Source organism: Anolis carolinensis, chromosome 5 (assembly GCF_035594765.1).
Source record: "Anolis carolinensis isolate JA03-04 chromosome 5, rAnoCar3.1.pri, whole genome shotgun sequence".
In the NCBI taxonomy this organism is placed as follows: Eukaryota; Metazoa; Chordata; class Lepidosauria; order Squamata; family Dactyloidae; genus Anolis; species Anolis carolinensis.
The window spans coordinates 182,783,822-182,808,005 of record NC_085845.1 but is presented as its reverse complement, the minus strand read 5'-3'; the positions used below and the strand labels follow the sequence as shown (position 1 = coordinate 182,808,005).

General features: G+C 38.6%; 1 protein-coding gene across 1 annotated transcript in view; it reads right to left on the bottom strand.

Annotated features, from left to right (window-relative positions):
• The window catches only part of dgki (diacylglycerol kinase iota), a 287,280-nt gene that overhangs the window by 161,529 nt on the left and 101,567 nt on the right, over nt 1–24,184 (bottom strand). Inside the window, 1 exon segment of the mRNA XM_062983094.1 lies at nt 6,648–6,756. Within this exon segment, the coding sequence (XP_062839164.1) occupies nt 6,648–6,756 (109 nt within the window).

Here is a 24,184-nt window from a genome sequence, read left to right as displayed (position 1 = left end):
ATAGGGCAGCTGGTGATTTTAATGTTGATGAGGCAGTAGATCAACTCTGGTTGTTGTCTAAATTTTGAATGATCTGTGAAAGGCACTAACTCTATCCCCAAAACAGATACATCACTTTGAATAGTTCCTTTAAAGGACAAGCTAATACCCAATAAGAATATACCATCACAGTGATGATGACTTCACCAGCTACCATTGAATGGAAATTCCTCTTTCTGAAGTGTGGGAAAAGTTCTGCAAAGAAAATGTCCTACCCTGCATAGCCAGAGAAGCTGTGATCTTCCCGATGTTGCTGAACTACACCTACCATCGTCCTTGGCTGTCAATCAAGCTGCCTTCCTCCATCACTCTTGTTCAGAGGAAATCTAAACCCACATTATACTACACTGTTTTAGCACTTTAACTGCCAGGTCAACATCTTATAGAATCCTGGGATTTGTAATTTAAAGGGGGAAATTTAGAATTCTCAACCATAGTATTTTTGGTCATCCCTAAACTACAAACTCCACAATTCCAAATGACAGACCATGCCAGTTAAAGTTGAATAGAGTGCTGTAACTGTAGTGTGAAGATGAAGGAAGAGGGAGAGGAAACATCAATTAGGTCCAAGCAGAAGACTTGGTGCAGTCCTTACTGCTGCCACTCTTTAAAAGCTTGCAGATTGCAAACATATTTTAAGAATCATGATTGGTTCCTCAATAGGGAGGACAAAGGGGCATGAAGAGTATTTAAAAATATTTCCCTGGAGAAAAAACGGTATCTCAAACCCCCTCTGAAAACATTGTTGAGTTCTGTGAATTTGGCCATCTCCTATATAAGTGAAAATACCAGCTCTTTACCCCTATCTGTTGGGTTTTGCATAAAAGTGTAGTTTATTGCAAAGTTTCTTACCACAAAAATATACTTTGCACAAAACACTATATTTTGCAAACAATATTCATAAATATTTGTTTTAAAATGCTAAAATAAAATGTAAAAACAGTCTTCTAATTTTTAACTTTTATTTCTGAGATGTTAGTTCTTGAATGAAAGAACAACATACAGTATGTGACAATGTATGTTTTTATTCCTGAGGGTCAAAGGTAGGGATGATGGGTTGAGATTAATCTCAGGGGACAACAGCTCTTCCTCTATGATAGTGGTTCTCAATCTGAGGTCCCCAGATGTTTTTGGCCTTCAACTCCCAGAAATCCTAACAGCTGGTAAACTGGCTGGGATTTCTGGGAGTTGTAAGCCAAAAACATCTGGGGATCCCAGGTTGTGAACCACTGCTCTATGACATCTACCCAGTCCCTGCCGTGGGGATCTGTCCAAGGTCCTGATATGCTGATTCAAATCACCCTCCCCCGAAAGCTTTGAAATGGAGTAGAACAAACAAAAAGAAACAGCTAACATGTGGACCAGAGATTGGAAATCTATTTTTAAGACTACAACCCCTAGATTCCTCCAGTTATATCCAATATCCATACAGTTTCAAAAGGATCTTGATCTAACTCTGACTTAATTACAAAGAAACAACAACATGATGCTTTAAGCTAAGGGAGTCCAGAACTGTGGCATGATGGAAAATGCATTGACTATGTCTGACATGTTGGCTTCTGTGCTGAAAAAATCACAAATAATATTGTTGCTTTAGAACCAGATGGTGTCCAACAGCAGACAGCTTACAGATCACCTGCACCGTCAACATTTTTTTCATCTAGCTTCTCATTTTCAATCTCCCTGACAGTTTAAATGTAATGAAACAGAAAACACTTCTCCTTTCACCATGGAAATCAGTCATGAAAAAATCAATGCCAAAGGAGTGTAGCAATATACAAAATAAGAAAAGGAAAAGAAAAAAAATGATGGCTTTTAAAGAAAGGCGTTTTAAGAAAAAATCTGTCCATATTCCTATTCTCATAAACAAAAATAAAGGAAATAGCAAAACAGAGCTTTCCTATTCACATAATGCCACAGGTAAACTAGACTTGGAAAACTTTTTTTCAACTGCAGATTCTCCCAGTTAGCATACTGGCTAGGACACTTTGGAATTTCTAGTGCATAATAATAACTTTTCCAAGCTCTTTTCCAAGTATGTATTATTGGCTAGACTCCTGTTGGGGCACTACACTGACACAACTACATCAGCACATACGGCAGCTTCACAAGAACATGAAAGCCATATGCAATTGGAGAAGAAGATTGTTCAATTGGTCTACTTGAGATGGAACTACAAATTGAATGTAACCCAACACTTCCTGTCACAATCCTCCCTTGAACCATGCCCTGTGAGGAGCTGCTTAGGGAGCTCATTTGGAGAAAAGAAAGTTGAGAAGTAACACAATGGCTATCTTAATATATTTGAAAGCCTGTATAATCTCTGCTGCTCCAGAAGGTAGGACACAGAGCAATGGATTCAAACTACAGCAAAAGAGATTCTACCTAAACATTAAAAAGAACTTCCCGATAGTAACAGTAGAATATGCTGCTGCCTCAGAGTGTGATAGAGTCTCTCCAAGCTACAAACATGCTGGTTTTTAAACAGAAAGTGGATGGCCATCTGCAGGGAGTGCTTTGACTATGTATTCGTGCATAGTAGGAGGTTGGATGGATAGCCCTTAGGGCAGTGGTTCTCAACCTGTGGATCTCCAGATGTTTTAGCCTTCAACTCCCAGAAATCCTAACAGCTGGTAAACTGGCTGGGATTTCTGGGAGTTGTAGGCCAAAACACCCAGGGACCCAAAGATTGCGAAACACTGCCTTAAAGTCTCTTTCAATGCTATGACACTATGATTCTGTTAGGGAAATAGATTGCAATCTATTGCAAATTTCTAGCAATAACCTAAACATCAGCTAAACATTTGGAAATATAGTTTAGGCACTCAAAGAAAAGCAGCAGGCAAAAGTACCAAGGGAATGCTTGCATAACTAATCTACAAAATCTACGCCTAATTTTTTTCAACGTCTCATTCTTTGGAATACTAGTAATATGGAGACTGGAGGAAAATTTCATGGGGAGAATGTGCCTATGTTGCCCCCCTTCTTCCTTTGGTTGCATCCTTGTAGATTTGTAATAGGTTTGTAGGAGCAGCCACAAAATCCAAAACCAGAAAGGTTTTGTTGTTGTGTTGTCTAAAAAAATGAAATAAATATTATTACAAGCAAGCTGAATTTAGCAAAAAAAAAAAATCCTGATTTTTAAACATTTATTTTCAACCATTTTCTGTGGCTCAGAGATCATATGCATAATATATATGCTTTCTTGCTTTTTAAATTGAATACTCATTGATGGATACCAGGTGGAAGCAGAAAAGGAGGTCATACAAGAAAGATAATTAGCTCAAGCAGAGCCGGCCCTAGGTATTTTTCAAGTGTAGGCGAACAGAATTTTGGCGCCCCCCCAAACCAATCACTGAAAAATAAAAGCGTTGGATAAGCGAAAATGTTGGATAATAAGGAAGTATAAAGGAAAAGCCTATAAAACATCAAATTACATTATGATTTTAAAAATTAAGCACCAAAACATCATGTTTTACAACAAATCAATAGAAAAAGCAGTTCAATACATGGTAATGTTATGTAGGAATTACTATATTTGCAAATTTAGCACTAAACATTGAACAGGGATATAGGGCAGTGTGGACTTAGATAACCCAGATAGCCCTCAGTATTAAAAAAAAAACCTCTAAAATCAGGACAATAAATAAAGAACAACACTCTGAAAACAGAAGAAATCCAGACAGTAAACAATCAGGGACAGTGAACTCCTCCCAAAAAAAGATTCTCCCAGGCAAGAAGAAGCCAGGCCTTGAAGCCACAGGGCCATTAAATGCTAATCAAGGTGATTAATTACAACATTCACACCTGCTTCAAAGAAAAGTTCTTTCTCCCACCCTGGACCTTCTACAGATATATAAACCCCACATACCTAGCTTCCAAGTTCCTACAGACCTCACAATCTCTGAAGGCCCCAAAGGTGGGCTTGCGTGGTGCGAAGGTGGGTCTGCGCTGGCCGGAAGGCCCGAAAGAGAAGGAGGTGGAGAGTGGTGCCCTCCTCCCAGGACGATGGTGCCCCCGGGACGATGGCGCCACAGGCAAATGCCTATTTCGCCTTATGGTTGGACCGCCTCTGAGCTCAAGCCTGCCCTACATCAGCTTGTTCTTGTATGTAGGTCAAATGGGATCATTTTTTCCATTTTTAAATCTAAATCTTTTCTCTAAAATAATAATAATAATCTAGAACCATAGGACTATTCAGAGGTTGCTTCCATACTTATATAAAATGCACCTTAGGGAACAGAACTGACCCTTTCGTGCTACTTTGTGCCTTGAAGTTGTCTATTTCAAATCTTCTGGTCAGTGTGCAAAGATCACAGGGCAAAAAGTTTGCCATTCTGATTTCTAGCTCATCTTTTGTCAAAGAAACTTAAGGCAGTATGCATAGTTCTCCTCCCCATTTTAACATAATAACTTTGTGCAATGTAATGTAGATTATGTAGTGAGATGGTGCACAGCCCACTGTCAGATAAATGGGTATCTAAACTCACGTCTCCCTAGCATTATTCCAACTCTCTAATCACTTCCGAGAGTCCATAGCATTCAGCTATGGCAATTAAAATGGTGTTAAACTGCATTAATTCTACAGTGCAGATGAACCCTTAGTGAGAAGTAGCAAGATGGGGGATGGGTCCAGCAGTTATGATCCCACTTTCCGTGACTCACATTTAATGTATGCATGTCTAAAAATTATTGGTTTTACAGGAACAACTAATTATTCCTAGTGGACAAAAATGATTTGTTTTCCAGTGCTTTGAACTATTCTAGGATAAAAACAGGGATGTGGGGAGAGTATTTCTAGACTGAAAAGGATCATTTGATGGAGTAGCAGTTATAACACTATGAAAGTTCTGTTCAAAATGATGTTGCTCACAAAAAAAAAGATATATTCAAAAATTCTGAGTCTTCCCTTTTACTATTTACCAGATAGTAAAATTTGACAAAAATATTTGCAGAAATATTGAACGGAGTCCTATTGTAGTCCCAAATAAAACAGAGTACTATTAAAAGAATGATATTTGGATACGTGTTGAGTCATTGCTCAGCAATTCAATGAAGTTAGGCTCCTTCTACACTGCTCTATAATGCAGATTCAGGATGCAGTTTAACTGAATTGAACTGGATTATATGAATCTACATGGCCATATAATGCAATTCAGTGCAGTTAAACTGCATTCTGAAGCTGGATTATATGGCAGTGAAGATGGGGCCTTAGGTCTACTCTCACTGGAGCTTTCATAAAAATTCACTCCATTGAGGTTTAAAATAGCTGAAAGAGAGGTGGAAGAAAATGTGTTTTCCAAAACATATTGTTACCTGGTTCTAATTTTTAGAAAAGATTTAAAATAATGCGGAGACCATCTGCTCTCTTTCTCTGCTATTATATCCCTGTCACATATTTTCTTTATGACTTCCAAACTTAGATTGCTAAAGATAAAAATGGCCTATTTCTACAACCCATTTGGGAAGACAACTAGTTTCTCTTCTCATCTGTGTCCTTGAAAGGGTGATGGAGCTGGATGCTTATAAATTACACCACTATTCCCATGAGAAAAACCCAAATAAGGATATGTTGCCAAGAGCACATCACAGTGGTTCTCCAAGTGTCCATTACAGATTCATCGGCCATGGCAGGCATAATTCAAGGTGCTATTTTCATCCAGGAGAAATCTAAATTTGTACCTAGTCTCTGGCTGCTTTACGATCAACCAAGAGTGACCTCTCAGCAATGATATCCGTGCATTAATAGAAAAACATAGAAAGGCCCACTTGATTAAATGCCATGCTAAAGACATGCTAGAGCTGTAGTCTACACATCCCTATGTGCTACAACAAGAAAAGCCCACTGTTGCTTTCATAAATTAGTTATTTTAAGAACATAAAAGCAACCCTGCTTTAGCCAGTTTGGGGACTGTCATTCCCATCATCCTCAACATTCAAAGCCAATGCAGTAGCCAGCCAGGTGCTTCGAAAATGACATAATGAAAAAATCTATTTTCCCCATAACTACTAACATCCAGTGGCATATTCACTGGACTCATATTAGTTTATGGCCACATGATGGGTCTTGTTGGTAAACTGCTTCTCACATACAATCAAATAAACCAAGATAATGAATGCTTGTGTCTAATATTGTGGCATCTGATGCAGTTTGTTCTTGATGACTTTGTGTTAAAGAATTTTTGCTTAGGAGAAATAAATCCTGAATATGCCCCATGCGATTTCAGGTGAAGAATTATCTGTGCACCTGTTTTAAAAGAGCTCAGATATTTAATCTTAACTGTGGCAAAGATAAGTCTAAAAGGATAGTGAAGTATCAAAAAACAAGAACTGAATGATAATAAGCAAAACTAGTTAATTATCATTAATGGTATATATAAAAATGATGTTTTCGTAATACCCATTATAAATTCATTACATATCTCTAAATTATATAAACAGAATTACTGTCTTTGGCAAGACATCTATGCAATTTTGTAGGAAATAATCATTCAGCACTCCCCCCCCCCTTTTTTTTTTCTGGTTATTCCAATTCTACCCAAGTTGTTATTTCCATCCATGACTTAACATTTTTATCTAGAATTGAAAATAGAGAAAGAACCACCTACAGTCCATTCTAGCGCCATTCTTGACTCCTTCACTGGTCCATTCGTGATGGCGTTATTGAGGTTTTGAACAGGAGCCAAATGTTGAAGGCCAGATCTGGAGATGGCTTTCCTGAAAAAGATGATTAAAGAAATCTAAAATGTCTGTAGACTCATTTTAATTTCCCTTATTAATCTGTATGCAGAAAGTTCTTCAGTTTAATCAATCTTCATTTCACAAACAGCAGGCTCTCTTACAGAGAAATCTTCAGATGTGAAATGGCTACACACAGTCACTTGGAAGACATCCATATACAGTAGAGTCTCACTTATCCAACACTCGCTTATCCAACGTTCTGGATTATCCAACATATTTTTGTAGTCAATGTTTTCAATACATCATGATATTTTGGTGCTAAATTCGTAAATACAGTAATTACTACATAGCATTACTGCATATTGAACTACTTTTTCTGTCAAATTTGTTGTCTAACATGATGTTTTGGTGCTTAATTTGTAAAATCATAACCTAACTTGATGTTTAATAGGCTTTTCCTTAATTTCTCCTTATTATCCAACATATTCGCTTATCCAACGTTCTGCCGGCCCGTTTACGTTGGATAAGCGAGACTCTACTGTAGTACTTAGTGGGTATATTTCTCAGGAAACAACAAGTATTGCTATCCAAGATATTTTATGAAGTATTTTTCTTTGTCTGTATTAATTCAAGTGAGGTTCAGGGCTATGTTAAACTGTGTATCAGATCCTCTGGATTATTTTCTGCTAAGGCATTCAGGTATACATTATTAAGTACACAAATACATTGAGAGTGTTGAGAAGCGCCCTCAGAACATGGATAGCAGAGGTTTGTCCCTTCACAGTGTCATGATAGTGTATCCATTTATCTAACTGATCAAATAGGATAAACTGTCATAACACAATGAAAGAGTTTGCAAAAAGTTGAACAACAGCAATAACAAAACAGCAAGCAGTGAGAGCCTGGGTATCAGTGTTTTAGATATAACCATTATTTTTACAGTTACAATAATACATTCAAAAATATTAAATAACAAACAACGAACAGTGTCTCTTTCACACACTAAAAGTGTGTGAGAGTACAAACATATACCACCTCCTCTCCCCCACCCCCAGCGCACACACAAAGATATCTCTATACCTCTCCAATGCTTAGGTTAGACTAGGAAGCTAACTAATGCTGAATAAAAGTCATGCTGTTTCATGTTCAACGGGGATAAATGTGACTTCCTGGAAATGTCAAAAATGCTGTTGCAGAAGCATCACCGAAAAGTTGTTCCAACAAACTAGGAGAGAATGCCAGGGCAGTAATTTCAGCCTCTCGTGAAAGCTCAACATGTTCACTTTATAAAACCCTGTACCCATCCTGTTTACACTGCATGGATATGCATGTCTTTCATCCAAGCTGTCCATGTATTGTTTTACAAATGAGAGGCCTTGGTTTGAAGGACTGTGTCATCCAAGTATAATTTAAAAATTAACATAATGAGGAAGGACAGAGGCCTTCAACAGTTTGTATCTGGATGATACTCTGTTATGGTCTTTCCACTGTTGTTGAATCCTACTTATATTTTCTTTGGGTTTTTTTTCCAGTTTCCCATAATTATTTCTAAATTTGGATCAATACAAATAAATTATCATGTGTGATATGTATGTACAGATATTTTCCTGGCTACCTAGCTCTCTCTCCTCTCTCCCCCTCTCTCTGGCGATGCTTAAGTGGTCAGTGTACTTACACCTGTTATTTTTTCTTTTTCCTTCAGTACACACAACTGCAAACCTAAAAGCACTTTTCCATGCTCAATTCCCAGTGACGATAATATATATAATCTACTCTCCACTGTTTAAATGTGACTATAAATCTAACTACATTTGACAGACATTTCAGTAAAAGCAGTGTTGTCTTGCTCGCTGTAACAATGAATGTTGTACAGCGATCATTAGACTGTAGTTGTAAGTAACTGGAAATCTATTTTTAAAAGCTCTAGAAATACACTTACCAAAAGAGGGCAGTCAGAGCTAATTCATACTTTATGAATTGTCTCTGAAATAAGAAACTAAGGACCCTTCCACACATCCATATAACCCAAAATATCAAGGCAGAAAATCCCACAATATCTGCTTTTAACTGGCTTATCTGAGTCCACACTGCCATATATTCCAGTTCAAAGCAGATAATATGGCATTTTATTCAGCTGTGTTGAAGGGGTCTAAATGACAATGTGAGAGGGTCTAAAAAGAGTGAATCCGCAGCAAATACTGTGAGCAAGGATTTCAGAAACTGTCATGTGCTCTATTCATGGAATATTCTGTATGCAAAGGGTACTAACGATCCTACGTAACAGCACAAAATGCAATAATGTATAAGACCATACGACATCAAACACACCTACACAATATCTGGTACAGTGCCTAAGAGAAAAATAGAGGTGGGAATGGGAAAATCCTATACAGTGCTTTAAGGCCAGGAGGTAAATGGAACAGAATTAGATAAAAGACATTTAGTTAGTGGAAACAGCAGGATTTATCATGAAGAATTTGATGCATTTCAATGGTCACGTATGACATTGCATAGGTTTCAATCTCTCCCAATGGGTCTCTGTGGCTGAATGAGGAATTCTCTTCTGAAGCTCAAGCCATTACAACACACTAGCCATGAACTCCATTAATTTAGCCAGCCCTCTTGTAAAAGCATCCCAATTGGCAAACATCACTACTTCTTTTGGGAATATATTCCACAGAGATATTACCTGCATTATCATTCTATCTGTCCTGAATCTCCCAACATACAGCTTTAGGGAATGACCCATAATTTCTTTCTATCTTCCTTCTCAACCTCATGTATATCTAAACTCTTAGGGCCCTTCTACACTGCCTTATATCCCAGGATGTGATCCCATATTATATGCTTTAAACTGAATTATATGAGTCTACATATAATTAGGGCCTGAAAATATTGCACAAGATTTCCCTAGCCTAAAATGATACATTTTAATATATTGGTTTTATGGTTCCCATCCCCTTGATCTGGTCATGTAAGTGTGATTTATTGTTACAATTGTATTATTTTACTTTGTTTAATAATGTGTATTATGTTGTTATGTAATGTTTGTGTTTGCTTTTATGACTGTAAACCGCCCTGAGTCCCATCCGGGAGATAGGGCGGTATATAAATAAAGTTTTATTTATTATTATTATTATTATTATTATTATTATTATTATTATTATTATTATTATTATTACACTGCCAGACAATCTGTCATAAGGAGATAATGTGGGATGAGGTTCTGGGATATAGGGCAGTGTAGATCCAGCCTCTCTCATCCTTTTTGTAAACAGTCCCTGACATTATCACTAGGTGTCAAACTGCCTAGACAGGAAGTCTTGAACAATAACTGTCAGCGAGCCATCACCAGCTTATAATGTCAACATGCCTGATGCCTGGCTACAAATGGTCCCATATGAGTCCCTGGATAGAATTTCAAATTGGGATTACAAATGAGGAAATGTCCTGTAACAAAATCTCAGTGTTGGTCCAGATCCTCTAACAATAAAATGACCTTAATCCCTCCAAGAAGTTGTTTGGCTATGTCTCTCACAAAGAATCTTTCTTAGTTCTGCCATGTAGATATTTACAGCCCAGCAGGGTACAATGCTTCACTACTATGTGAACTTTTATCATGTTAATTTGAATTTAATGTTAATTTGATCCCTAGCTAAGATATTGGCTGTTTACTAGCTACAACAAGGAGGAAGACCCTTAAGAGGAAGACATATAAGAACAAAGGTATATACGTCCAGTAATTCAGAGTTAATGTGGCATATAATCATTGTTATATATAAGTTGCTCTTTCCAGTGACTCCTTTGACTGCTCCTTAGTTACAAAAGCAGTTTAGAAGGTTGTCATAAGAACTGCTAATTAGGAAACAGACTGACAAAAATAGCACACATGAAACACAGTTAGTTTTCCCATCAGCGGCTCCCAAGTCAAAATCTCACCAGGAACGAAAGAAGGCAGAGCACATATTTATGTGTATGTGTCAAACGAACACTTTGCTCACAAATTAACTGGTTCCAGGTAGCTGCCTTTTCAAACTCAGAATTCACTTGCTGGGTAGGCAAAATTCAGTTCTTTGTGATCACCAAAAAAAGAGAATTCAAAGACATATCCATATTACCACCTTATCATGAGAACCAACACCCCTCTAAATGTTCCCTCAGCAACAGCAAGAATATGTGCACAGCTAAACCAGGAAATCCCAAATGGAGGCCCCCCACGAGGGTCTTCCTTCAGGGGCAAAGCAAGAATTGGCAATTTGGAAGTCCTTGAACAGATTCAGAGTGGGCAGATCAAAAGACAACCTGGCAAAATGGCACTACCTAGAAGAATCCTCCACTTTGTGTGACTGTGGAGCAGAACAAACAACTCTGCATATGTATGCATGTCCACAATGCCCTGTCTCATGCACAGAGGAATAATTGTTTAAAGCTACAGACAATATGGTCGCTGTTGACCATTTTTGGTCAAAAATTATTTAACTGCTTGTGTTCTCTCTATTTTTATCAGTTTTATACTTATTTATGCAATGCTTTTGACACGAAATAAATAAACTGGCCAAGAGTGATATAACAAAAAAAAATGATATAAATCTAGGTAAATGGTGAAAACATGGTATGACTGGCAGCTATTGATGGGTTTCTCCCATCAATAGCAGGGAACAGTTTAATCATGGGCAAGAGGCAGACCGGCAACTGGATGCATGTGGCGTCTATGGTAGTTTCTCTCCTTCATGGGATAAACTTCGAAGAGAATCAAGTTTATCCACTTTCATCAACGAAAAAGTCACAAAATCCAGGAAATAAAATTTAAATCCATTAACAACAAAGATAAACTTCCTTTAAGATCCAGGCTATTTCTGTCATGGGTGAAGCACTTGTCCCTTTCTTAGGTACAGAACACTGAATTTCTTAAGAAGCCTTTGTACGGTTGCATTTTGGTACTGTATAAGTAAAACTCAACAAGAAAAGGTACAGAGCCATCTGAGTAGCTTGACAGTACAACATGTTCAGTTTATATCTATTTCAATGAATTCAGTAACAACTTTGTTTCCAGCGTGCTTCTCCTGCTCTTGTGTTTCAGTCATGGTGGACAAGACAATCATTGCCCTTGGGTATTTAATATGATGATCTAGAAGAGCCCAACCTGGGCCCTTCCACTTGAGCTGCAACTACAACTCCTATAATCCCCATTGGACATGGTCACAGGAATCATGGGACAAAAGCAGTCCAAGATGTCCAGAAAGCACCAAGTCACCAAGGCTGTCATGTGGAGACCTCACTGGGCAGACTACGCAGTGGAGACAGGGAGAAGAAACTCTGACACTACACCTACAGTACACACACGAGAGAAACCAAGAAGAAAAATAAAAACTAGCCAGTCTTCGAAATCAAAACCTAACATCAGGCCTTATTTTCCTTCATCTTATGATACAAATTATCCAAGACACGATCTATTGCATAAAGAATACACTGTTGATGTGAGATGAAGAGGGGTGTGATTTCTTTAAAAACCTAAGCAGTGTCTTACTCAATCTGCTCAACTCAGGCATTCAGTAACCCTCATAGGAACCCTTTTGAGTACTGAGCAGTGCCTGGATGTCTAAAAAAACATAAAAAAGCAATTAGCTAACAGTATTAATCTCATTAAACTATCCCCTGGGGATTAGCATTATCCATCTGAAAAAACAAGCAGTATTACTTCCATAGTATCACCCATATTTAATGAACTACAATGGTTACTCGTTATTTTCATTTTGGTTTATTATCCAAACCAGGTACATTTGCATATTTTACTGCCTCAATATGTTCCCCATGAGAATCAAAATAGTTTCTTGGCTTATTGTTCAACAAAGAAGAAAAAGTGTTGTACATCTAGACCTAAATTAGGTATGGAGTCTACTTGGCTTTCCAAATATCATTAGAGTTTAGTCTCAGGCTCCTCACTATTGACAAGATTTGAATGGAATTCCTGAAATTCCATTTTAAGTCAATGACAGATCTAGAGGTCTCCAAATTTGCAGCAAAAATGGGAGGCGATTTCATCAAGATATAACAAGTTTCAAGATGCACATTAGAATAATAGAATCATAGAGCTGGAAGAAACCTCATGGGCCATCCAGTCCAACCCCCTGACAAGAAGCACCCCCGACAGATGACTATCCAGCCTCTGCTTAAAAGCCTCCAAAGAAGAAGCCTCCACCACAGCCCGGGGCAGAGAGTTCCACTGCTGAACAGCTCTCACAGTTAAAAAATTCTTTCTAATGTTCAGGTGGAATCTCCTTTCCTGTAGATTGAAGCCATTGCTCCGCGTCCTAGTCTCCAGAGCAGTAGTAAACTGATAAATGATGGTAGAACAAAATGTTTGATTTTCTGCCTCTATTGCCCCTTTATTTTTTGTTACCATCACTGCCTGTGAGTTGCCAGTCACTAGTGGTGTGGCTACTTTTTGTATGCCAAATTCTCTCCCAGAATGTTCTAGGTCCATTTAGTGGAGGGAGATAAGCAAGGTGCCAGATGATGGTATATGAAGTAACTGTTGGATTATGGTTGTATGTGTATGAAATGTAAATCAAGTGTTTTCTGCTGTTGTGCAAGAATGTGTGTTTCAGCAATGAAACAGTTAACAGCAGGCTAGTTTTGACTGACAGCCTGCTATGACCTATATCAGGCATGATTTCCAGCCTTTGGAGGTCGGAACTTCCTTCGGACTGTGGAATGTGTTTTCCTATCTCTGTGAGCTGAGCTAGAGCTTGCCGGAACAAAGAGGCTAAAGAGAAATGCCAGCTCAGAGCGATGTCTTTTGCTGTGCTTTGTAAATACGTTTATAGATATTGAATAAATGTTTGGACTTCAGACTACAGATGTGTTTGAGTCTGACATTTGAACAGAGGAATTAGTGTGGCAGACTATTGCAACCAATTCATCAGGGTGCTGGAGCAGATGATTGATGGAGTTTGAAGAAACCCACCCAGCACACACCCTGACAGCCCCCCTCGCTGACAGTAACCACGATACCCCTCCCACAGATACAAAGGTTAACTGTACATCACTGAGTTAGCAGAGACATCATAAAATGTAATGTTACAAAAATTAAAATTAAAAGCGAACTTCAGCTATTGCCATTTTAAGTTCCACTCTCCATAAGCAAATTTCATCCATCTATCCCTAGCCAAAATCCCACCCAACTCCTGCAAATAGTGAAGCCAATCAATGATGAGAGTCTGTCATTCAGCCTTATATAAATGTCTAATAGCTGACAGCAAGCAAAGGAAAACAAGAGGTGGGGTATTGGTAGGGCAACTTTTTGTTCAATTCAATGTGTATTATACATTTATACTTCAAGGCAATTTTTATGCCTGACACTCCAAATCCACAAAGAATCCAATTTTTCTTATGGCTTAAACTAAACTTATAATGTGGAAAAGAAACAAAGTCTCTGGATGTTGAAAATAAACTTACATAGATTCTAAAAATAATATTATAAGCTTTTAAAAATTCCTTCAGGTTGATTTTAAAATTCTGATTTTTGGAAGAAGACCATAAAATATTTCCAGGCCAAAATGAATTGGGATATTTTTATTGTCTGAGTTCTCAATATCCTTTTCCACATCACATCCATTGGATGTTGTCGATCCTTTTTTGCTTTTTAAGCTAGACTGGAAATGTTGCTTCAAAAGGCCTTCTCTGCCTCACCAAACTAGAAATCCCAGGATTCCATAGCATTGAACCATGGCAGTTAAAGTGGGTGTCTAACTGCATTAATTCTGCAATTTAGATGCACCCTAGGTCCTGGAACAAATTATTTTAGCCCCAGCAATTTCAGCTTGTTTTTCATGTTGTTTGAGGTTGATTGATTTAGACACGACAGAGAAAAGCAAATGGATTTTATAATTCCACAAAACACCTGATTTTTTCAATGAAAAATAAAAATATAACACGGGCCTCCCAATCACTTTTTAAAAACTATGTTTTAAAAACAACCAGCATTAGCCAGATTTCATTTCTTTTTAACTGATGGTTTTATTTAAAGAAATGAAACAATCATCCACCACCTGGAGCAAATAAAAAGAACATGGGGAAGAGGGGCAAACATTTGTTAATGATAGATTAGATGCTTCCCTACCTGCTTTTCATCAGTATTCTACGAATGGCCTTACCTTTCTCTTTTAAAATCCCCCACCCCCCAGTAGCAACCCAAAACCATCAGATCACTTCTTTCATGGATATCATTAATGCAAATGAAAAAACATTCCCTTGTTTCTTTAAATAAAAAAAAGCTTTCCTGAGTATCATGTCCCCCATATATTTTCATTTGTAGCTATCTTGGCTTTAAAAAAACACTTCTAAAACTATTCATTTTTCTTATGGTTTCTGTAAAAGAATATTTCAACCTCGTCACCCCAATTCAGCCCATTTTCACCAGTTTCCATTAGCATACCTCTGTATGTAAAGAATTTAACTCTAAGGTCTTGTAGTATCAGGGATCACACCCTATGGTTAGACCTGGAAATCCTCTTCCAAAACTGGAACAAAGCTCTAATCTTGGAGAAGATCCACCTCAGATCTCTATATCCATATCATCTCAGATCCCCTCTTCCTCATCCTGCCTCAGATCCATTCCCTTATAATAGATGGGAAGAGGGCCTATTGCGATTTTGGAAGAGGCAAACTACCTAAGGATCTGAATTTACAAGATGTTAATCCCTCTACTCTTCCACCTCACTATCTCCAACAAGAAGTATAGCTCAAGCAGTTCTGTAGCAAATCAAGTTATTTCCTTACTATGGGAAGTGATGGTAGGGAAGTGGTTGAAAACCCAGAGCTTGCGAAATCCACTTTTTGAAACACAATTCACAGAATCCCACAACCTTGACTCAGAGATTCTTATCAACTAGACTGCAACAAAACACACACACCCTTCCTATCCACGCTCTCTTCTACTCTTCTAGCAGGAATTGGATGGGGCACTGGAATTACAATCCTGGACTTTTCTGACTTCAAGGTTAGGATCGCTTTGCTTCCCAGAGGTATCTACTATTAAAGCCACATCTCAGTGTTTTCCTTTGAATTGGTGGTTGAATTGTGTGGGGATGCAGACAATGCTGGATACATTTTGTAGATGTTTAAAAGTTTGTTTATTGGATTTTTATTCCATCCCTCAGGCCAAAACTCACCTCCCAGAGCAACTAACAGAGACAAATTTGGTATAAATACTAATCCAAAAACAAAGAAAAGAAAATACACACCCCAGTGGGGGTTTCTTAGCCATAACCGAATGGATGCTGCTGCTTTTTCTTTTTCTGATGGTTTCAATGATGACAGTTGCTAGCAGGGAAAAACAATTGCTAGCAGCTAGAGTTGGAGGCAGGCATTTTGAGGACATATACCAGTCAATGTTGACAGTCACATTTACGTATCTGTCAACATTCACTGGTGCACATCTGCAAAATATGGTAACTTTAAAATTATCTAAGGCCAAATTTCATTTGTGAATGGGCATCTCCCAGCAGTTATTCATTGATCATATGGCCCCTGAGCAATCAGTACTGAGTTTCAGATTGCAACATTAAGCACAGTTTGTCTCTTTGAAAGGAGGTCACTAGGGGCTTATGGCAATTTGTAACATTCATTTACAGTACAGAGGAACGCCATTTAAATACACCAATACAGAGTTTAATGCACTGCCTAGCATCAGTTCTTTAGGCAAAGGCACTTGAAGATGCCGTTAGTTCATTCAGACCTCAACTGTCAGCTCCCTCTGATCTACTTTACTCCCTTGTGGAGGGTGAATAAAACATGTTGTTCTTAAACTTAGGTAGAATCCCACATTCTACCTAAGCTTCTCAGAAATTCACTGATTTTGGTCCTCTGTTCAGAACCGTTCCTGACACTAGTTTTCATAGAACTAGGAAGGGCATTGTCCAGGGCTGACGGACAATGGGCACTGCTTGCTTCCACTTGCTCTTTCACTGGTTCCTGCCCTATTCTCCCTTTACCCCATTTATCTAATGAGTAAAAGGAAAGAGATCCATTTCATGTTCCCATTAACATCAACTACATGTTAGTGTTTAGTATTTTCATAGACATAAAACCAAGGATGAAAACGTGTGTGGGTCCAAAAAAATCTGCCAATCACTGCAAACATCTAAATTGTAGACCTCTGAGTACTGATCATGAAGAGAGTTTAAGCTTGTTTACCTGGATGCAGTTCCTGCTCATGGAACCTTAAAGGGGTGCTCAGTGCAATGTTGCTACAGAGCTCTCTTCAGATCTTTCCTTGAGAGATGGTTTCACAACTGAAAACCTGTCATAAGCTTACTCATCTACTCTCTCACTGCATTATTGCACCAGGGCTTTAAAGTGGGCAACTCCGCATTTCTGCCACCTGCAGAATTCTGAAAAATGTGGTTTGGGAAACCAAGGACCTTTTTAGCTGACCCCCCCCCCCCCCCAAACTCAATTTCCCAGAATTCTGCAAGTGGCAGAAATGTGGGATTGCTTAGGTTGGATCTACACTGCCCTATTCCCAAGATTTGATCCCAGATTATCTGCTTTGGACTGGATTATATGAGTCTACATTGCCAAAAAATCTGGGCTAAGCAGATAATCTGGGATCAGATCCTGGGATATAGGCCAGTATAGATCCAGCCTCAGTGGTTAGATACATGACATTGTCTCGGCTAAATATCTCCAGTTCCAGACAGGCTTACATATGAGGCAGGCCAGTAGCCAGGATTTTGATTCAGGAGGGGCTAAGTCTGAGTGAGAGAGGACCTACCCTAGAAAACCCTTTGTATCGTTATCCCAATACCCCCATGCATATGGGATATATTGAGCATGGTGATCAGGTCATGATATGAATAAACATAACAGTACCAATAAGGCTTTACATGACATTCTAAGTCAGCCTGATGACAGATAAATCAAGCAGTCAAGAGGAGAAGGGAATCATTTACAAACAAGCAAGGCTTTCTGTTTTTCACAAATGCTTATAACCGGGACATGTTTGTTAAACCTCAATTCACACAAACATGACCCAGCTACTGCCATCCAAATGCTGAGAAATACATTAAACAGAATAAAGAGTCAGCCACAAAATGTACTGGACTCTATAGGCTTATCCTTTTCATCAGGTAGCAAAACGTCTAGGGTTGGCTCCACTTCTTAGGTATTGCCAGTATACGCAACCAAAAATAGCCTCAAAAAATCCAAATGGTAGAACTGTCAATCCGCTCCCACCACAACAATTCACAACAATCATTTTTTCCCATATAATTTTTGTTGCAAAGTACTGTGCTCAAGCAAAAACTGATACTCTGACCTCCCTAAATCTGACACAATTCATTCTAGCACACTATTTCACCTGTGTGGCCATTGCATTCCAATAAAGTTTTGGTTTAGAAATGAGTATTCTTCCCCAGAAACAAAATATCCTGTCATTTGTATAGATGAAGCTGTTTTAGAAAAGCATGATCAAAACTGACATAGAATAATGTGCATATGCTCGAGATCAACTTTATCTAGGTATGTAGTAAAAACATTTTCCCCTCAATTCTTGAAAGCCTAACTTTCCCTGACCCGATACCACCGTAAGTCTCATCCATATCTGAGAGCTCTCCACTGAGTCCAGTTGCTATGACAACTGCAGCCACTGTTGTGGTAACTTCACCTTATTAGGAGAGACATTGAAGACTTTCCACAAAAGTTGCCCTAAAAGTACATGAAGATAATGAGGATGCAAGGAAGCTTCATGGCTTGGAGTTAGCCCAATGGGCCATTAAGACTAGCAATGTTTTTGACAGACGGTTGCTCTCCAAGGTTTCAGGCAGATGTTTTTTAGTGGTTTAATTACTGGAAAAATGAGTAGTATGGTCAGTAGAATCAAGCTGTGGAAATTTCCTTGTATCCCATAATTTGTGTTGCATTTTGGAATGCCAAAAGTTTCCTCCTGATATGCTTTCCAATTACATACTGTCCATACTGTGATGTAGCAAAGTCAATGCTCCAGAATGGGCCACATTATCCGGATGCAAGCCACAAGCAGTCAAGACAAGGTCATTTTTTTAAATCTTTTCCCATCCTTATGATATCTCTTTCTTCTGTAGTGTACTGAAATCAGAATCAGATGGACTGAGATCCCAGACTTTCTGGATTGGCAGGGATTCATCATCTTCCAGCCTGATCTTCCTCTTCCATATGAATTTAGCTGTAATCCCCAACCACAGCTTTACAAAAGACCTGTTTCTGACAGAGGTAAAACTGGTATAACTTGTTTTCTTCTTTGCAGAAATTATGGAGACACCTATATTTTGAACTTTTTGTGTGAGTTATTATAGGGTCTATACTGATGAGTATTTCAAAACTCTCAACTTTATCAACTGCCTTTCTCCTCCTTCTTTTTCCTCTGCCATCTCAGATCATGGACTGTCTTACAAAGACCAGGATTTGCAGATGATTGTTAAATATTTTTATAAGTTATTGTTTATTTAAAATACAATTTGCCCTTCACAATTTTGGGCTTTACTTTTGAATATTTGATTTATTCGGGGATTTGATTGATATGTTCTCTCTAGGAATTTCTACATCTTCCAGCATGACTTGTGCAGCAAGGCCTAGAGCAGGCATATCCAAAGTCTGACCTGGGGGCCAACTGCGACCCTATTCAAATTTCCCTCCCTCCCTCCCTCTCTTACTTTTTTCCTACTTTCCTCCCTTCCTTGATTTCCTTCCTCTCTTCATTCTTTCCTTCTGAAATGACGTGAACAACCATCCTAATTAATTTGACTCTCTCATTAGCCAAAAGCAGGCCCACACTTATTTATTTATTTATTTATTTATTTCCATCATTTCTATCCCACCCTTCTCACCCAAAGGGACTCAGGGCAGCTTATAAAACTGGCAGAATTTCATGCCAATACACAACCATACAAAAGAATAAAACATAAGCAGTTAAATACAGATTTAAAACAATACAAAATACTTGAGCCATTCATCCACAAAACCTTGTACATAAACCTTAGTCCAGACCGAGTCAAAGCCAACAAAGCTTATTCCTTGAACGCTTGCTCGTATAGCCAGGTCTTCACCTTCCTTCTAAAACTCAAAAGGGATGGAGCCTGTCGGATGTCACTAAGGAGGGAGTTCTACAGCCAAGGAGCCACTACTGAGAAGGCCCTGTCTCTCATCCCCACCGGTCGCACCAGTGAGGCTGGTGGGACCGAGAGCAGGGCCTCCCCTGAAGATCTTAAATTACGTGGTAGGTCATAGCGGGAGACATGTTCGGACAAGTCTTCCCATTGAAAGACTGGTACATTTACGTTCTTCGTTTTATATATTGTATTGTTTTTCATGGTTTTGCTTTTGTTTTTGCACTACAAATAAGACATATGCAGTGTTTCATGGGGTTTTTTTTTCAAACCAACAGGCTGAGGGACCACAAATTGGCCCTCATCTTAAATGTTTGGACACCCCTGGCCTAGAGGTTCCCAGAGAGAGCATTTCTCTAGGCATATCTAGATCCTCCAGTATGATTCTATGGTCAGCTTCTTATAGAAATTGACCACAGAGTCACACTGGAGGATCTAGATCAGGCATGGGCAAACCTTTTTGCCTTGGGGGCCACATTTTGGGCCCAACCAAGAGGCCAGAGCAGGAGAGAGGGCAGCCGGGCACATGCTGTGACAGAGCAGGGCTAGGAGAGAGCATGGTGAGGCCTGGGTCATCCTCAGGTTGTCCTCCTGGCATAAGGATGCAGCTGCTCGCACCCTCCTTATGCCAGGAGGAAAATGAGACATTCAATGACTGCCCTGATCTTCCTCCACAATCCTCCTCCCCCAATCTTTGATGTGTCCTCTCAGCATTATGCTGGGAGGAGAGTGAAATATTGTGCACTCTGGAGGGCTCTCAGCCACTGTATGCCTTCCTCAGGTCATCCTCTCAGCATAAGGACAGGGCCGCTCACACCGTCCTTATGCTAGGAGGAGGGCAAGACACGTGGTGGCTGAGAGTGCTGCAGAGGGTTCTCAGCTGCTGCATGTCTTCCTCCCTTGTCCTTTCTGTATAAGGATGCAGCACACCACCATGTCCTTATGTCAAGAGGACAGGGAAAATGAAGCGGGCCCAAGGTAAGCATCCAGGAGGCCGCACCTGGCTCCCGGGCCTTATTTTGCCCATGCCTGATCTAGAGAGTCCTAAAGAGGTGTTCAGACAGGTAAAAATAACTGCTTTTCCACGTTGATGAGGGTCCTGTTCCCTTAGCCCCCATGAAAGTGAATGGCCTGCTGCAGTTATATTGTACCCCATATCATAAGATTCCAAGAGAGCTTATATTAAAATCTCTTTCACCAATGCAATATATAACACAATAAAATTTTTAAACCATATGAATAATTTAAACACTCCACAGACTTATTAAACAATTGAATCATTTAAAAGGTTTAAGTTATTATGTATATTGATTTGGATGAAATCATTAAATGCCCAAGGCTTTTATAAAAAGCTTTGTTTTAACTCAACATCAAAATGAAACCAGTGTTGAAGCCAATCAGGCTGTTAAGGGCACATAAAAGCCTTAAAATTGATATGCTATTATATAGAAGACCTTCCCCCAATTCTTTACGCAGGATATTGTTCACATTGGCAAGACACGGATGGGACAGATGTGGAAATTATTGGGGGTACCTTCCAACATTACATAGATTAAAACTATTATTTATTTATTTATTTATTTATTTGCAACATTTATATCCCGCCCTTCTCACCCCGAAGGGGACTCAGGGTGGTTTACAAGTATATATACATACAATATATTATATTATATTGAAATATAAATAAAATAAAACTAAATATAAATAAAACAAAACTAGCACAAGTGTAACCAAGCAACATTAGAATGGGATCAAAATGGAAGAATTATCAGTAAGAAAAAATGCTCAAGTTGCTCAGGTTTACTTTTTTCTGAACCTACTGGGAAGAGCAAGACTCACTTGCCTTTTCCCTCAGCTGAGTAAACTGGATGCAAATTGTATTTGCGATATGGGCTAAGTTTACAGCAACTGAAGTAGGCTGAGAGCAAAGGTGAAGGGGAGGAGAGAGAAACTGGGACATGTTAATAGCAGTTGGAAAAGTGGAATGATAGAGAATTAATTGGGAGTATCCCTGCCAAGTGAGACAGTTGGAGGACAGGCATCAAACTGATAAATACAGGCTGCTCTAGGCCATAGGTTATCTAGAATATTGTTCATACAACTCCTCTCACATGTTTACTGGATATACTGGGTTAGCCTTGCTCTCAATGACTCATCCCTTAGACATTTCTCACTGGCAGTTATGCATAAGGCATTAATGAGAAGCCTCACTGTTTCAAGGTACTAGCTCATCCCTACAGAGAAAAGAATTAATTTTTCTGTGCCTTGTTGCTGCAAGTCATGAGATAACTGCATGATGAAAAACTTCAGAAGGTTTACTTGTGTGGGTGAAAGAGACGGAGACTGAACTATTGCCCTGGCAGAGAAATTAACTAGGAAATCCTGAGATTTACAGGGGATAACTAGCAGTAACACATTTGAATCATTCCGGTATAATTTCATTAATGGTGTGACCAGGCTGAACTTCCCATATGGACTGCCAGCAAGCAGAACGAACTTTACATTAAACCCATTTCAGTAGCAAACCCTAGTAATGAATTTCACAGGATCTGAACCCACATAATTTGCTTTTAGCCTAGAGTAATGAATTTCTATGCCTGTTCCATTTTGAATATTTGATTTTTGTTGAATGTTATTACAGGCTTTTCCCACATTTTGATGTCTTGCTCTTTCAAAGCTTGAAAATTAGAGACAAGTTTAACTAATTTCAAACTTTGCTACTAGTTCTTCTTGCCTACATGGTCCCAAATCTTGCCTACAGAAATAGCAGATTTCCCCCCCCCCCCCGAATCAATTTTGAACACATGCAAAAACAATTTTAGCTTTATCACACATTTAAAAGGATATATAGTGTGCTATTTATGTTTTTTTTCAATAGCTAAAATACATCTTCAAGCTAAAATAACCTGGTTTTCACTTTTCGGATAATTCCACTTTTAGACAGTGCTCCAGTCCCGAATCTGGCAGATAAGAAGGGACTTCCTGTAATGTTATTTTTTTATTAATTTAAAAAAAAACATGTGCATGCAATTGTAGGGCTTTTTTCTCATGATCCTGTGGTGAGAGAAATGATTAATGCAGACTTTTAATGAGCATTACTAATACAGTAGAGTCTCACTTATCCAACGTTCTGGATTATCCAACGCATTTTTGTAGTCAATGTTTTCAATATATCATGATATTTTGGTGCTAAATTAGTAAATACAGTAATTACTACATAGCATTAATGTGTAATGAACTACTTTTTCTGTCAAATTTGAATTTGACATTCTGCCAGCCCATTTATGTTGGATAAGTGAGACTCTACTGTATTAAATAATTGGAAGTCCTGGGCTAGAAGAATTCTAGCTCACATGAATGAGCTTTCCAAACATAAGACTCTCTTGTGTTGACATGGAAAGAAAAAGTGACCAACAAGTCCACTGGGTGTAGTCAGAGGTTTGCTAAACCAGAGAAAATGAGAGCATCGCCTCTCTAAATGAGCATTCAGCCATACAAACCAAAATCTTCCATCAATCCTTAAATTTCTTGTATTACACAAAGTAAAACTTACATTTGTTGTGTATGCAATTGCCTTGGTCACTTTTCTTGCTCCTTTTCTTTGAATATTTAGATTCTTTCTAAATGCTCAATTGAAGTTTAAATTTCTATATTGCTAGAGATTTGGGGGGGATGAAGAAAAAAATCATTTGGAAGCAAAATTCTTCTTTGGGAAGCCAGTGTCCTCATCATGTCCCTCCACAGCTATAACCCTTTTGGAAAGTACTGAAACCTCAATCCTACCGTATTTCCTGAGTAAAACACGGAGTTGGAATGAGCTTGCATTTGAGTAGGAAGGCAAATAGACAACAAACAATAATCTTGGCAAAATGATCTACCAAGTTCCAGTACTTCTTTCAGTCAAACTTACAGCACTGGTAGAGATAGATGAAGTTTAGTTATTCAAAGCATGGCTATTTTATAAAACTTCAGTTACATAGACAAAAAATATCTAACATATGCACACAAGTAATATATTATTTAATGTATGAGCAAGATCTAACATAATCCTAATCTGAGATCTATGTGGCAACAACCGAATGTATTTGCTTGTCAATGAGGTTGTTTCTCAGGGTTTGGAATTGTATGTGACCATAACGTCTTAATTCTTATTTTACACCAACACTCCTACATTAATTGAGGAGGGGCATCTGCCCCATCCATTAATTTTGTCAAGATCTTATACTTCAGCAGTGGACCTCAAGAAACATTCCACTTGTTGTTACACTCTGCCAACAACAAGACAACGTGTCAGATGTAATGGATGTCACAACCATCTA